The 15,494-nt window shown below is 45.2% G+C and overlaps 1 protein-coding gene across 2 annotated transcripts in view; it reads right to left on the reverse strand.

Moving 5' to 3' along the window:
• Positions 1 to 15,494, reverse strand: part of ABCC1 (ATP binding cassette subfamily C member 1 (ABCC1 blood group)) — an 891,484-nt gene that overhangs the window by 247,366 nt on the left and 628,624 nt on the right. The window contains exon 20 of one of the 2 annotated variants that reach the window (XM_082260032.1): positions 6,372 to 6,398. The exons of the other annotated variant lie outside the window; for it this stretch is intronic. Within the exon in view, the coding sequence (XP_082116158.1) occupies positions 6,372 to 6,398 (27 nt within the window). The remainder of the gene's footprint in view (positions 1 to 6,371; positions 6,399 to 15,494) is intronic. 2 annotated transcript variants of the gene reach the window in all.

Here is a 15,494-nt window from a genome sequence, read left to right on the forward strand (position 1 = left end):
CATGCTAATATTCTGCTGGCTATGGCAGCTGCCGCTTGACATTGCATGCTGTTGCCTAGTCTATCATCCACCAATACTCCCAGATCCTTCTCCATTTTTGATTCTCCCAGGGGTTCCCCTCCTTACGTGTATTGTGCTTTTATGTTGCTAGTCCCCAAGTGCAAAACCTTACACTTCTCCATGTTAAACCTCATTTGCCAAGTCGTTGCCCACTCCGTTATTTTGTCCAGGTCATTCTGTAGGATATCTGCTTCATGCTGTGCTGTTATTGCCCTGCCTAATTTTGTGTCATCTGCAAAAACCGATATTGAACTACAGATCCCGTCCTCAATGCTGTTTATGAATAAATTGAACAAGGTTGGTCCTAGGCCTGAGCCTTGGGGGACCCCGCTTACTACCTCAGACCAGTCTGAGTATGCGCTGTTTATTACCACCCTTTGGACACGCCCTTTTAGCCAGTTCCGTATCCAAGAGCAAACCCTGCCGTCGATACCTGCAGACCTTATTTTATAAATTAAGCGCTTATGGGGAACTGTATCGAACGCCTTAGCGAAATCCAAGTACACCACATCCACTGGTCTGCCCCTATCTAGCTCACAGCTCACCTCCTCGTAGAATGTTAAGAGATTGGTTTGACAAGAACGCCCATTTGTAAACCCGTGCTGGTTACTACTAATGATGCTGTTGTCCTTAGCAAACTCTACGATATAGTCCCTTATCATCCCCTCCAGAAGTTTACATACTACTGATGTCAGACTGACAGGCCTATAATTTCCCGGGATATGCCTCTGACCCTTTTTGAATATCGGAATCACGTTAGCTTTCCTCCACTCCCCTGGTACATCTCCTGTCCTAATACTGTCCGCAAAGATCAGGAACAGTGGTCTGGATATAACCTTACTGAGTTCCTTGAGTACTCTCGGATGTACGCCATCCGGGCCTGGTGATTTGTTTGTGTTAAGTTTATCCAGCCTTTCCCTGATTTCACCCTCTGTTAGCCATAGTGGCAAGTCCTGTGTATTACTACTAACCATACAGTCATGGTCAGTGTACCCCTCCTTTTCCTGTGTAAAGACTGACGAGAAAAAAGCATTCAGCATGGTTGCTTTTTCAGTGTCTTCTGTAACCATCCTCCCATCATCGTTAATTATGTGTGCAATATGCTCTGCCCTAGTTTTTTTGCTGTTGATACACTTAAAGAATTTCTTTGGGTTTTTTTTACTATCCTCCGCTATTTGTCTCTCAAAGTCTATTTTAGCCATCTTGATTTCGTGTTTACACTTATTTGTCTCCTTGTATTGGTCGAAAGCCAATACTGTGCCTTCTGATTTATATTTCCTGAAGGCCAATTTTTTTCCCCTAATAAGATTAACGCTATGGTTTAGCCAGCCAGGTTTGGCTTTGTCTCTTCTAAATTTATTTCCCATAGGAATGCACTGCAAGATGCCTTTGCTTAATTTATTCCTAAAGCATTCACATTTTTCCTCTGTGGTCAGGGATCCCAGGGTTCGGTCCCAGTTTACCCTTTCCATCAACGAGTACAATTTTGGAAAGTCTGCCCTCCTGAAGTTTAGGGTTCTTATGTTCCCCACTTGCCTTGCTATATTGTTATTTACGCTAAATGTGATCATCCTGTGATCGCTAGAGCCCAGGTTGTCCTGGACCCCTACCTCCGAGATTAGGTCTGGGTCATTAGTGATCAATAGATCCAGGATTGCGTTTTCTCTAGTAGGAGAGTCCACCAGCTGTGACATGTAATTATCCTGTAAGGTTTCCGTGAATAGCCGGGCCTTCTGAGGCCTTAGAGTGGGTGTAGTAGAAGAAAAATTGTCCCTGTATGCGGATGACTCATTGATCCATCTTTCTGACGCCTCATCCTCACTCCGTACCACCTTAACATTGTTTGATGCTTTTGGTAAATTCTCGGGAATTCGTATCAACTGGTCTATATCGGTCCTGTTCCCCCTACACCCGTCGGTCCCCCTTATTGACACGCAAACCCCGCTTCGTTGGGTATAGGGCATGACGTACTTCGGTATCAAGGTGAGCACAGCCTTAGAGGACTACCAGAAGGATAACATTGACCCCTTGCTCCTCCAGCTGACTAGGCGGTGTGCGACCTGGCACACCCTCCCTCTTTCACCGGTAGGAAGAATCAACTTGCTTAAAATGATCTATTTGCCCAAATTCTTATACTTTTTTCAAAATTCTCATACCGATATCTCTACACCCTTCTTTTCTAAACTGCACAATACTGTGTCATCTTTTGTTTGGGCCGGACGAACGCCTCGGGTTGCCAAGCGAACTCTTCACCTCGCCCTTTCTAGAGAGGGCCTGGCACTCCCCAACTTCCAGCTCTATTTTTGGGCGGCTGTGTTGGCGACTGTCCGGTGGTGGTTCTTCCAGCTCAAACAGAACTCAGCGGTAACACTTGAGGCTGCCATTCTGGGCTCATACGCGGCGTTGAGCAACCTTGTCTTTAGGGGGACATGTGCTCACCCCCTGGTCACGACTCCGATGCGGATGGTGATACGCGACTGTGCTCGGGCCCGAGCAATCTATAGTCAGCCATTGCACATTTCTCCCCATGTTCCTCTGTAGGGCAACCCTTCTCTTCCGCATTTATACCAGATTCCGGACCCCCAGGTCTGGGCGGCTAGGGGTATTACCACCTTGAAACACGTTATCCAGGATGGGAAGCTCCCCGCTTTTGCGGACTTCCGTCAAACACACTCCCTACCCAGATCAAAGGAGTTCCGTTACTGGCAGCTTCGTCATGCCATGTTGGCACAGTTCCCGGGAACTGTCACTCTTGAATCGGATCCCGTGGAGCGTCTACTGACTTCTAAGGTCATGGGTAAGCCACTCTCTTCTCTCTACATGCGGCTTTCGGGGGCCTACAGCCTGAGTCTCACCAGATCCTATGACAAATGGAAGGGCGACATTCCAACATTGACTACAGATGACTGGGAGGAGTGCGTCAGCGCATATATACCTTCTATGATATTGGCCAGAGACAGATTTATTCAGTTGAACTTCCTGCACAGAGTCTATTATACGCCTCAGAGACTGGCTAGGATATATCCCCAGATCGACCCTAGCTGCACCCGGTGTGGTCGTGACAGCGGGACCTTCCTTCACATGGTCTGGTCCTGTCCCAAGCTTACCTCTTTTTGGCGGGCTGTGATGGACACACTTAGCGAGGTTCTTGACACCGCTGTTCCCTTGGAACCTGCGGTCACCTTGCTCAAAAACCTGGAGGATGTGGTGGGAGAGAGATATGTGAAGTTATGTATCACATATGCTTTATTTTATGCGAGGAGAGAGATACTCTTGAGGTGGAAGGCATCTGACCCACTGACTCGTGCCACCCGGATAGATGCAGTTGCTAAGACACTGCCTATTTATCGGCTTAACTATGAGAGCAGGAACTGTCCTAGGAAATTCGATAAAATCTGGTCTGCATGGATTGATGCTGTGGGTGCGCCAGCGCACCCTGATGTCGAAGCTGTGAATTGAACTTGGCATCAGATATGAGGTTGCTGTTTCTTGTGGTATTTTGTTCCCCCCCCCTCCTTCCCTCTTGCTGATGCCGTTTACCCATCCAGGGGATATATGATGCCTAACTACTGCTGGAACAAGAGTATGAGCTTTGTTTGAATACACACTTGGTTCATTAATGTATACGTGTTGTGTACCCTTTTATCCCTTTGTATTTTCTCCTGAAATATGGAACCCTTCTGCATGGGGTGTTTTTGTGCCATGTTCCTTGTTTGTTTATGGTTGACTAATAAAGTTTACTGTTAAAAAAAAAAAAAAGAACAGAACTCTATCTTGTAGCAGGACCGTATGGCTTTTTGCTAGCCCGTTGCCCAAAAAACACCTCCACTCAGGACACAAAACTCCAGGATCGCCATCAGTGCATGAATGGATGGTTAAGACCCAGAGGGCCCTGCAGCCTCAGAGGGGATCAGGTGGGGAGTGTGCTTCAAGGACTCCATGAGTCAATAGGGCAACCCCACAAAAAAAAAAAAAAAAAAAAAAGTGTAAAAACACTGCTAAGGGACACCTTCACTGCTTCGGTAGCACAACCCGGTTGCCAGTAACAGAGCACCAATCGAACCTCAGCAGAGGGTGAGAGGACCCCACCAGACAACACCCAGAAGAAACAGGCACCTGCAGCCACCAGGACATTCTGCACTCCAGGTGCGGTGATCAGGAAGTAAAAAAGATCCAGGAGTCAGCACCAAGGGATGAGGAGGGGCTCCCAATGCCAAAATCCCCGCCTGGCTCCACTGTCGCGGCTGCCGCTTTTTTCAATGGCAAACCACTGTAAAATGGCCGCTGGACTACACAAACATGGGCGCAGTGCATTAGACACACAGGCTATGAGAAAATGGCGGCACCACAAGGCCTCAGAAATTGGTACAGGCAGGAGGAAGGGGGGCATTGAAGGAGCCCCCACCAGGTACAGTTCCCCCTCCCCCCTCCACAGCCGATCGCCCAGTGGCCGGCAGCGCAACCCCACCAAACCACTGCACGGCCCCAGCACAGTGGAGGGGGGGCGAGATGGCCCACAGGGACAACCAGACCAATGACGGGGGTGCCAGGAAGGAGGGGAACCAGGTCTCCCACCGTTCCATGAAGGGGCCCACGAACACCCCAAAACCCTCCAGGGGGAGACAGTTACTTATGATATTAGGGAACCAGGCGCCCTCCAGACAGAACCTCCTCTCCTTTGAAATGGGGGGGGGCTGTCGGCCAGGACGAATGCTGCAACTCGAGCCGAGACCTGGTCGTATGCAAACTTATGAGGGGTTTAACTAGCAGGCCAGCCCCGATTCGGTGGGGCTATGTCGCGGCTGACCTAGCGTGGAGCTGAGGTCTGCGGGCGCTCGCTGGCCAGATTATCCAGCCCGTCGCCCAGTCCGGCAGTTGACTGTAGATCTCACAGGTAAAAAAACAGGGGAAAAAAATCTATCTAAACAGAGAAAATTGCCAGGACCAGAGATCCCAGCAAGAAACTAGGTCCTTACTTCTGACTAGACAGAAAACTAGGCAGTACCTATAGCAGAGAGAGGTAGTACACCCCCTGGGACTGCCCATAGGTGTAGCCAGACTTTATTTCTGCCTAGCGTCCTACTCCTGTAGGGGGCAGTATAACCCAATGGTTAAGAAGATCAAGAGCTGTGTCCACCAATGAACGAAAAAGAGAAATCAAATATTTTGAGCATGAGGAAATATCCTACATGGCTGTTAAGTTCATTTAGTTAAATAGCCCACAGCTTTGTGACTCCGGTACAAACCAGTGTTACATACAGTTTGTGCTCATAGTGTTGTACTAGGATTGCCTAACAACAAAGTTTACACTGAAATATTTAAAAATACTACCTAAAACATATAAAGATTCTAAAGTTAATACACACCATTTTACACATATTTTGTTAGTATAAAAACAAAGACCTGCTTGCATACATTTGCAAATATAGGTGGAAGCAATTCTTCAGTATCTGAAAGTGCGTTTATAATTTTTAGGAGTAATAAAGGTGGAACGTAAAGCAACAAAGCTCTTTACAGAAACATTACATGGAGACTACGCAACACCACCTTGAAGGTACAATGCCACATGCAAAACTTCAGAACTGCCAGATAGATACTTCTTGCATAGCCTTGAACAGAGGTCAGCAAGAACTACTCTCCCCTTGCTGCATTTAACATTAGAATAGAAGAAAACTTAGCAAAGTCAAGTAACACTGCTGCTCTACGTAGAGCCAGGAGGTGCTACAACATAAGGAAAAAGAAGCCATGCCCCAGTCTCCCGAAAACAGACATGTCAAAAAGAAAAAAAAAAAAAAAAAAAAAAAACAAAAACAAAAAATTTTTTTGGATAACAGTTGTAACGTAAAACACTGCATATCATTATCAAATATAGCATTTCATAATAAATGTGCCATCAGTTAAACTGACAAATACGGTTAACAGGCCATGTAAAAATTTCTTAGGATCTCTATTGACTCACTGGGGTTGATTGACTAAAGGCATATAGACTGTTCACTTTGCAAGTACAGTTGCACTCATTTTTCTTAGTAAATGTAACATGGTAAAGCTTCACTTTGTAAATACCACCCAATCAGGTCCAAGGAAAAAAAACAAAAATTTTTGCTTGCATATGATTGGACGACGAAAAACAGCAGAGCTTTACCATATTTACCAAACTCTGGGGAAAATGAGTGCAACTGTACTTGCAAAGTGCCTCATCTATTTGCCTTAAAAAAATCCACCCCCATGCATTATTAAAACACTATAAAACAGTTCTACTTTAACTGTAATACACATGCACAAAACAGACACCAGCATGCTCCAAGACAAACCTTCTTCCTCTTCCAGTTCTGTATGCTCTGCATACATGGCAGCATAAGGTAAAAAAAAAATATGCATAGTTAGGAAAATTGTAGTTTTATTGAATGATCTGATCTCTGTAGACAAAATAGCAATATTTTTTGCATTTTACACAAAACAATATAAACGAATGGAATGTCCTGGCAATTGAAACCAACTATAACTTCTTAACATGCTGGTACTTGATGCCCTCTAGAATTGCTAACTGGAAGCCTGGGTATCAATAGCTCTGTTTGAGGGGAACTTCGCTCCCTATATGGTGGATAAGTCTTGTAGTTAGAAAATTTGGGCCATAAGTGATTCAACTGATCTTCGAGCTTTTGGACTTCTGGATTCCCTTATTAGACCAACACACTCTGCTAAATCTTAAGGCCCTTTCCCATGAACAGTCCAATTGGGTCCGCCTGTCAGTTTTTCAGGCGGACCCTATCGGGCCCTCTAGTCTTATCTATCTATACATGTCCATTGACACCCACCGACATACGATCTGATCCTGTCTGCTAAAACAGACAGAGGGGGGATCCATTCCCCATCTATCTGGTGGATCAGATTGGATGGCAGGCAGGTGTAAACAATCAGGCGGTCCGTTTACATACGACCATAGAGGAAAGCTGACTGTGTGTCCGCTCTGGATGCAGTATCTCACAAAATTGAGTACACACCTCACATTTTTGTAAATATTTTATTATATCTTTTCATGTGACAACACTGAAGAAATTACACTTTGCTACAATGTAAAGTAGTGAGTGTACAGCTTGAAATAAATTGGGCCCAGAGTGTTAATATTTTGTGTGACCACCATCATTTTCCAGCACCGTCTTAACCCTCTTGGGCATGGAGTTCACCAGAGCTTCCCAGGTTGCCACTGGAGTCCTCTTCCACTCCTCCATGATGACATCAGAGCTGGAGGATGCTAGAGACCTGTCGCTCCTTCACCTTCTATTTGAGGATGCCCCACAGATGCTCAATAGGGTTAGGTGTGGAGACATGCTTGGCCAGTCCATCACCTTTACTCTCAGCTTCTTTAGCAAGGCAGTGGTTGTCTTGGAGGTGTGTTTGGGGTCGTTATGTTGGAATACTGCCCAGTCTCTGAAGGGAGGGGATCATGCTCTGCTTCAGTATGTCACAGTACATGTTGGCATTCATGGTTCCCTCAATGAACTGTAGCTCCCCAGTGCCGGCAGCACTCATGCAGCCCCAGACCATAACACTCCCACCACCATGCTTGACTGTAGGCAAGACACACTTGTCTTTTTTACTCTTCACCTGGTTGCCGCCATACATGCTTGACACCATCTGAACCAAATAAGTTTATCTTGGTCTCATCAGACCACAGGACATGGTTCCAGTTATCCATGTTATTAGTCTGCTTGTCTTCAGCAAACTGTTTACAGGCTTTCTTGCGCATCATCTTTAGAAGAGGCTTCCTTCTGGGACAACAACCATGCAGATCAATTTGATGCAGTGTGTGGCGTATGGTCTGAGCAATAACAGGCACCCCTTCAACCTCTTTAGTAAGGCTGGCAACACTCATACGTCTATTTCCCAAAAGCAACCTCTAGATATGACACTGAGCACGTGCACTCAACTTCTTTGGTCGACCATGGTGAGGCCGGTTCTGAGTGGAAACTGTCCTATTAAACCGCTGTATGGTCTTGGCCACTGTGCTGCAGCTCAGTTTCAGGGTCTTGGCAATCTTCCTATAGCCTAGGCCATTTTTATGTAGCGCAACAATTCTTTTTTCAGATCCTCAGAGAGTTCTTTGCTATGAGATGCCATGTTGAACTTCCAGTGACCAGTATGTGAGAGTGATAACACTAAATTTACAACACCTGCTCCCCATTCACACCTGAGACCTTGTAACACCAACGAGTCACAAGACCATGGCTAATGGGCCTAATTTGGACATTTTTACTTAGGGGTGTACTCACTTTTGTTGCCAGCGCTTTAGACATTAATGGCTGTGTGTTGAGTTATTTTGAAGGGACAGCAAATTTACACTGTTTTACAAGCTTTACACTCACTACTTTACATTGTAGCAAAGTGTAATTTCTTTAGTGTTTTCACATAAAAAGATATAATAAAATATTTACAAAAATGTGAGGGGATGTACTCACTTTTGTGAGATACTGTATGTGAAGCGGATATACACTAGCCATCCGCCTGTTAGCAGGGATCAGCAGACAGATTCCCCTCTGAGCAGGCAGCCTGCAGTGGAGCCCACCCTATGTGTAAGGGGCCTTAAACCATCTGGCCTTTCCAAAAATAGCCTTCAACTTCATCAGTCCTGACAGCAGCTAAGCAAACAATTGGAAGGAGTGGAAATCATCCACCGTCTCTCGTACCAAAACAAAAAATAGAATCAACTCATTCATGCTACATGAGAAAATTGAAGACAGATTGACATACAAAATGAATACATTACTGGATATTCTGCAACCCTGAAGTTCTAAGGCCTCAGGGACACTGGACATTTTTTCAGCTGCTCCTAGAGGCGCCAGGCATTTCCTGCCTCTAAATGCCCCTGCATGGTAGCCTATGTGTTAATGCACACGAAGGCAGGGGAGTTTAAATGCAGAAAAAAATGCACTTCCAGTGAGTCCAAGTACAGCAGCGGTTTGGCAGCAAAAAAAAAGTTTGACGCATGTAAACTAAACTTTACCACCAAGCACATTCAGCGTTAATTCATTTCAATAGTCAGAATAAATTATTCTGGCCATCTAAATTAACGCACGCCCAAGAACCGGACGTGCCTTAACGTGATTAAGTGCGTTATACGCTTTACATATGTTAAGTGTTTTTCTGTTAAAACGCTGCTGTCAGAAAGAAAGGCTACTAGGAGAGTTAGCAACACATCCTTTGTACATGAGGCCTAAATTTCTCCCTACTGGCTTCAACCTGAGCCTTCTAGAGTGCTGCCCTTTCTTTGTTCCCTTCCTTTTCTTCCATCCCCCTCCCAATCCATTACTTTTTTGTATTGCCTCATTATCATTCTTGTTAAGTTGCTACTATTAGCAATAATACTTTTGTTTCTTTTCTTTACTGAATATTAAAATAAGTATGTCGCTCTTATTCTTTGTTTTATTGCTACTTGTTATTAATACTTTGCAAAAAAGTAAATAAAATAAAAAAAAAAAAAAAGGGAAAAAAAGGAACCTGTACTAAAGCCCACCACAATGTTCAGATATGAAAACTTAGGAGTTTATTTATCAAATATGTCCTGTAGGAATGTCTCAGCATTAGCACAAATGTCACAAAAAAACCCCATAATGTTTGTAATGTCCTCTATTTTTCTCCTTTTGCAGGGCAACTGTAACATTCCTAAACATTCAATCCCAAGAGAAGACTGCAATGTAAACTAAGGAATTGACAACGAATTTACGTAGGCACTCGCTCAGCGGAAGAGCACATACATTTGTGCACATAGGCCATAAAAAAACTAATGTAAACAGTCTAAATGATGTGCTACTTGAATGGAAATGGATTTAAAACAGAAAATATAGCATTTGGCCACTTGATGGAGCTTACGGTAAGTAAAATTATTATCTGTGTAAACCTATTAATTAAACAAGCAATGGCCTAAGTTCAGTTGTTACTGCCCATACTATTATGTACTTCCCACACTAAAGTAAAATGAGTACAAATAAAAAGCGCTGTGCGGCACAACTGTGTGTGTATTTTTAACATATGTTACACAGCCTTTATTCTTGGTGTGAAGCAATATTACCTGTGATACTTGGTTGCAAAGACTATAGCCAAAATCAGATGACACAAAGAAAAAGACGATAATCAGATGATAAAAAATATGCAATATTGTGCAAACATTGTGAAAAGTGAACCATAGTCCAAATCCTTTACCACTTGCCGCCCCGCCACAGTACATTTACTGCAGGATGGCAGCAGCTGCAGGCTGTCACATATATATATATATATATATATATATATATATATATATATATATATATATATACACACACACACATGTGTTTCTACCTTGTCTGCGTTAGGAGCATGCAGCGTGCACCTCCTCCTGTGGCCGCTGTTTGCACTGGACACAGCAGATAACTGTTATCGGTAACCAGGTATCATGTGATTGCTAGGATTGGTCATACCAATCACATGATAACAATGTAAACAACCAGGCATGAACAGCTTTCCATTCATGAACAGCTTGCTTACTGTTGTGATCTGTGATTTGGCCACAGCAATCACATGTTACCTGGCTACCTGTATGATGTGATTAACTGTAGGCAATCACAGATCACAACCGTAGGCAAGCTGTTTATGACAGCTAAAACTATTGCTTATATAGTGATCATCACTGTATAAGCAATAACCGTATATATATATATATATATATATATATATATATATATATATATATATATATATATATATATATATATATATATATATAAAAAAAGCAAAATCACTGATTTACCGCTCCCCCCCATGAAAAGGACAGTGTCACTTACTACTTAGCAACTTGAAGTACAGTAAAAGTAGAAAAAATAGCTTATATAAATTGAAGATATATTTAATTTTATTTAATTTTTTACATACGGTCACTAGTCCATATTCCTGATCACCTCCTCAACAGTCATATGATGCCGTACTGCACACAAAATACCCTGGACTGTCCTACATTTCAAAAAGGGGTAATTTGGGGGGTATTTGTAATCCCCTGGCTTTTGGGGGCCTCGAGAAAGGCACTCGGTACATCAGGAATGAATAGTTTTCAAATTATACATACCATTACTATTACTTTCACAGAAACCAATGTACACTTATTGGAAATTTGGCCTAAACCTATGAAGATATTTTAATTAATTGGACGTTTTATAAAAGGAAAGTAGAAAAACTGGATTTTTGTCTTACCATAAAATCCTTTTATCTGAGGTTTACTGACGGACACAGCTCCATGCCTTCTAGACAATTGGGCTTTATGCTGCTCTCTCTAGGAGTAGGACTAGGCAGAAACCTTTTTGGTTATGCCCCGAGGCAGTCCCAGAAGGTATACCACCAATTCCTGCTATAGTACTTCAGTTTGTAACAAGCAGTGTCAGAAGAACATATAACTGCTGTGTCCGTCAGTGAACAGAGAAAAGGATTTTACGTTAAGACAAAAATCCAGTTTTCTCTTTCCTTCACTAATGGACACAGTTCCATGTCTTCTAGACCAGTGGTCCTCAACTCTGGTCCTCAGGGCCCACTAACAGGCCAGATTTTAAGGATTAACTTGGGGAGATGCCGACTAGAGTACTGCAATCACTGAACAGCAAATTATATCACCTGGGATGTATTTCAGTTATCTTGCAAACCTGGCCTGTTAGTGGGCCCTGAGGACCAGGGTTGAGGACCACTGTTCTAGACCATTGGGATGTCCCAAAGCAGTGTCAACATGAGAGGTGGAAAAAACACAGCATGAGATATAATTCCCAACAAGGCTAAACATAGCCAAGCAGGTAAAACAGGAGCTTAACCAGGAACAACTGGAGCTCACCACCATGAAAAAATTATACCCTCAAGAGGCAGGAGCCTCTGCAACCTCAGCCTGCAAAACTTTGCGCCAAACGGCGCATCCCAAGATGCAAGCACATCCACCTTATAAAACTTTGTTAATGTGTGTACAGACGACCACGTAGCCGCCTTTCACACCTGAACCACTGATGATGGATGGCCCAGGAGGCACTAAGCGCCCTCGTAGAATGCACTTTAACGGGAAAAGGAGGAACCGGACCCTTAATGGAATATGCCTGCACCACCATCTGCCTGCTCCACTTGGAAATGGTCGCAGCAGATCTGGCCTGCTCCTTACGAGGTCCATCTGTAAGAACAAAGAATCGGATTTCAGAATCGGTTCACTCACCATAAGGTACACCCGAATCGCCCTGACCACATCCAGCAATTTCCTTAGGATGTTTGGGCTTAGGACATAAGGACGGTAACACAATATCTCAATTCAAATGAAACCCAGAGACCACCTTAGGAAGGAACCACTTTGTCCCTATGAATCACCGGTTAAGACGACCAACAGGACAAAGCAGCCAAATCCGACACCCTACGTGCGTAAGTAATAGCGACTAAGAAGGCCACCTTTTGTGACAGAGTGAGCAGAGAAAGTTCACAAATAGGCTTTTGAAGCACCCAGTGTACCAAATTGAGGTCCCACGGAGGCACCAGGGATCTCACCGGCACAGCCAGATGGCGAAGTCCCTGTACAAAAGTGTGAACCAAGGACTTAGCCGCCAACAGTCTTTAGAAAAATATGACCAAAGTGGAAATATGGCCCTTGATGGTGCCCAGAGCCAAACGTTGATCAACACCTAGTTATAGAAACTGCAACAGGCAAGATACAGAAAAGGAACGGGGAGAACCCCCCCCCCCCTCCTCGAGACTCACACAAGTAATGTACGCCTTCCAAACTCTATGATAAAGCTTCCTGGAAGTAGATTTCCTAGCTTTTAACAGTGTAGGAATCACCGACTCCGACAGCCCTCTGTTCTTCAGCATCTGGATTTCAATAGCCAGGCCGTTAAAGCCAGCAACTGTAATGAAAGATGGAAGTTTGGTCCACGAGACAGAAGATGGTCCCCGAGACAGAAGATCGTCCCTTAGAGAAAGTTTCCAAGGGATGTCTGCTACCAGCCTTACCAGGCATGGGTACCAAGACTGGCGAGACCAGTCTGGTGCCACCAAAATGACAGAACTCCCTTCTACCTCTATTTTGTGTAGCTTTTTCTTAACAGAAGTTGTATTGGAGGAAAAGGGTAAATTTAGACAATACTGACCCCAAGGGGCCACCAGGGCATCTGCGGCGTCAGCTAAAGGATCCAGAGACCTTGCCATGAACCTCTGCACCTACCTGTTGAGACAGGAGGCCAGTAGGTCCACATCGGGGGGTCTCCCACCGAAGGCACAGCTGATTAAATACCTCCGGGTGAAGAGACCATTCTCCTGGATGCAACGTCTGCCGACTGAGATGGTCCGCTTGCCAATACTCTACCCCCCAAAATGTGCACAGCAGAGAGGGCCGGAACATATAGTTCTGCCCACCTCAATATACCAGCCACCTCCCGGGCCACCAGGGTACTATTTGTGCCCCAGAAGCAGAGCGTCCAGGTAACCCAGCACGTAGAAGCAGATCGTCCAGGTAACCCAGTACCGTGATCCCCTTCTCTCGAAGCAAGGCCAGAACTGGGACTAAAACCTTTGTGAAAACCCGAGGAGCCGATGCGAGACCAAAAGGTAACACCACAAATTGATAGTGTTCCTTGCCCATGGCAAAACGAAGAAGCCGCTGATGCCCGACAAATATTGGAATATGAAGGTAAGCGTCCCTGAGATCGATAGAGGCCAGAAGATCTCCTTGATGAAGGAAAGCTACAACAGTATGGATAGACTCCATCCAAAATTTCTGAACCCGCACAAAGTATTTCAGAGCCTTGAGATCCAAGATCAGACGAACCTTGCCTTCCTTCCTGGGAACTGTAAACAGATTTGCATAAAAACATTGAAAACATTCCGGCTCTGGAACCGGCACAATAACTTCTTGTGCTAACAGGTCCTGCACAGCCCCGAAGAGGCCTTGTAGCCGCCCTTGACACAGGCGTAAGTTGGAAGGAAAGAATCTTGCCGGAGGCAAGGACCAAAATTCAATCGTGTAACCAAACGAATCAACTTGTGGACCCATCTGTCCTGAATGAGCAAGGTCCACGGATCCGGAAAAAGGCCACCCTAGAGCTGGAGAGCGTCAAACAGCCTGCCATACTGCAATGGAGAAGGAAGAGGAAGAGCCGACACTGACACTAGAGGCCCCCGGAGCACATCACCGCACTCAGACACCAAGAAAATGGCCGCTGTTGATCTCTATGGGGAAACCCAAAACGTGGCTTCTTGACTTCACAAACATGGCCCCCGAAGTCAGGAATGCAGAATCCACGCCACGAGGCGCTGCACTGGACTCGGGGACCCCATGGAAGAGGTCATGCACCAGGAGGGGACCCCCCCCCCGCAGCACCCAGGTAAAGACACCCCTCAAAAAGGTGGGCCGACAGTGGCACCCACATACCAGGTCTCCGGCCCAACACCAGACAAGCCCCCCTACCCAAATGCACCTGTGCCTCCCAAGAGGGGCTAAGGGGGGGGGGCAGGGAGAAGGTGAAGGCAACCTAAGCAGGGGGAACCCCGCTGTGGAGATGGGAGAAAAAATATGAGGGGGAGGTAGGGCACAGGAAGGGGCCTACCATCCCCTAGGGTGGGCCCACAACCACCCCAGCAAATCCGTAATAAAGGAGGGGGGACAATACTCACCAAACCATGGCACCAGACGGGCGCTACTCCCCAGCAGTCCACCACATCATCTTGAATTGAGGGTGCTGCAGCCTGACATATGCTGCAACCCTGATCGTGACTGCTGTCGTAACCAGGGCTATGCGACCTCGCAAGGTGTTTCACTCTCCGGCTAGCCCCCATCCAGTGGGGCTATGTCGCGGCCAACCTAGCGCGGAGCTAATAGTTGGTTCGCGTTCGCAGGCCAGACTGGGAAGATCATAAGGATCTAGGATATCCAGTGCGTCACCCAGCCCGGCTGTTAATTGTAGTTCACACAGGAACAAAAATAAAGAAAAAGTAAAAAATGAAAAAAAATATAGAAGTAAAAAATTTAAAAAGGGAAAAAAATGCCAGGACCACAGATCCCAGCAGAGAGCCAGGTCCCAACTCCTGCCTAGGGAGAAAAAAACTGAAGTCCTATATCGGGAAGTGATGGTACACCCTTTGGAACTGCCTCAGGGGCATAACCAAAAAGGTTTCCGCCTAGTCCTACTTCTAGAGAGAGCAGCATAAAGCCCAATGGTCTAGAAGACATGGAGCTGTGTCCGACAGTGAACGAAAGAGAAATATCGTTTTGTTTTTTTTTTTCCCAAAAAGAAAGCTCTTATATAAAGTATAACCCACATACAGTATTATTACATGACCGCAGAATTGGCAGCTAAGTAGCACATTTCAGAAAAGCAAAAAAATGGCCTGATCATGAAGGGGGTAAAACCTTCCAGTGGTCAAGTGGTAATATCCTTAAACTTCAGTAAACACGA

Source organism: Pelophylax lessonae (assembly GCF_965119305.1).
Source record: "Pelophylax lessonae genome assembly, chromosome: 6".
Lineage (NCBI taxonomy): Eukaryota > Metazoa > Chordata > Amphibia > Anura > Ranidae > Pelophylax > Pelophylax lessonae.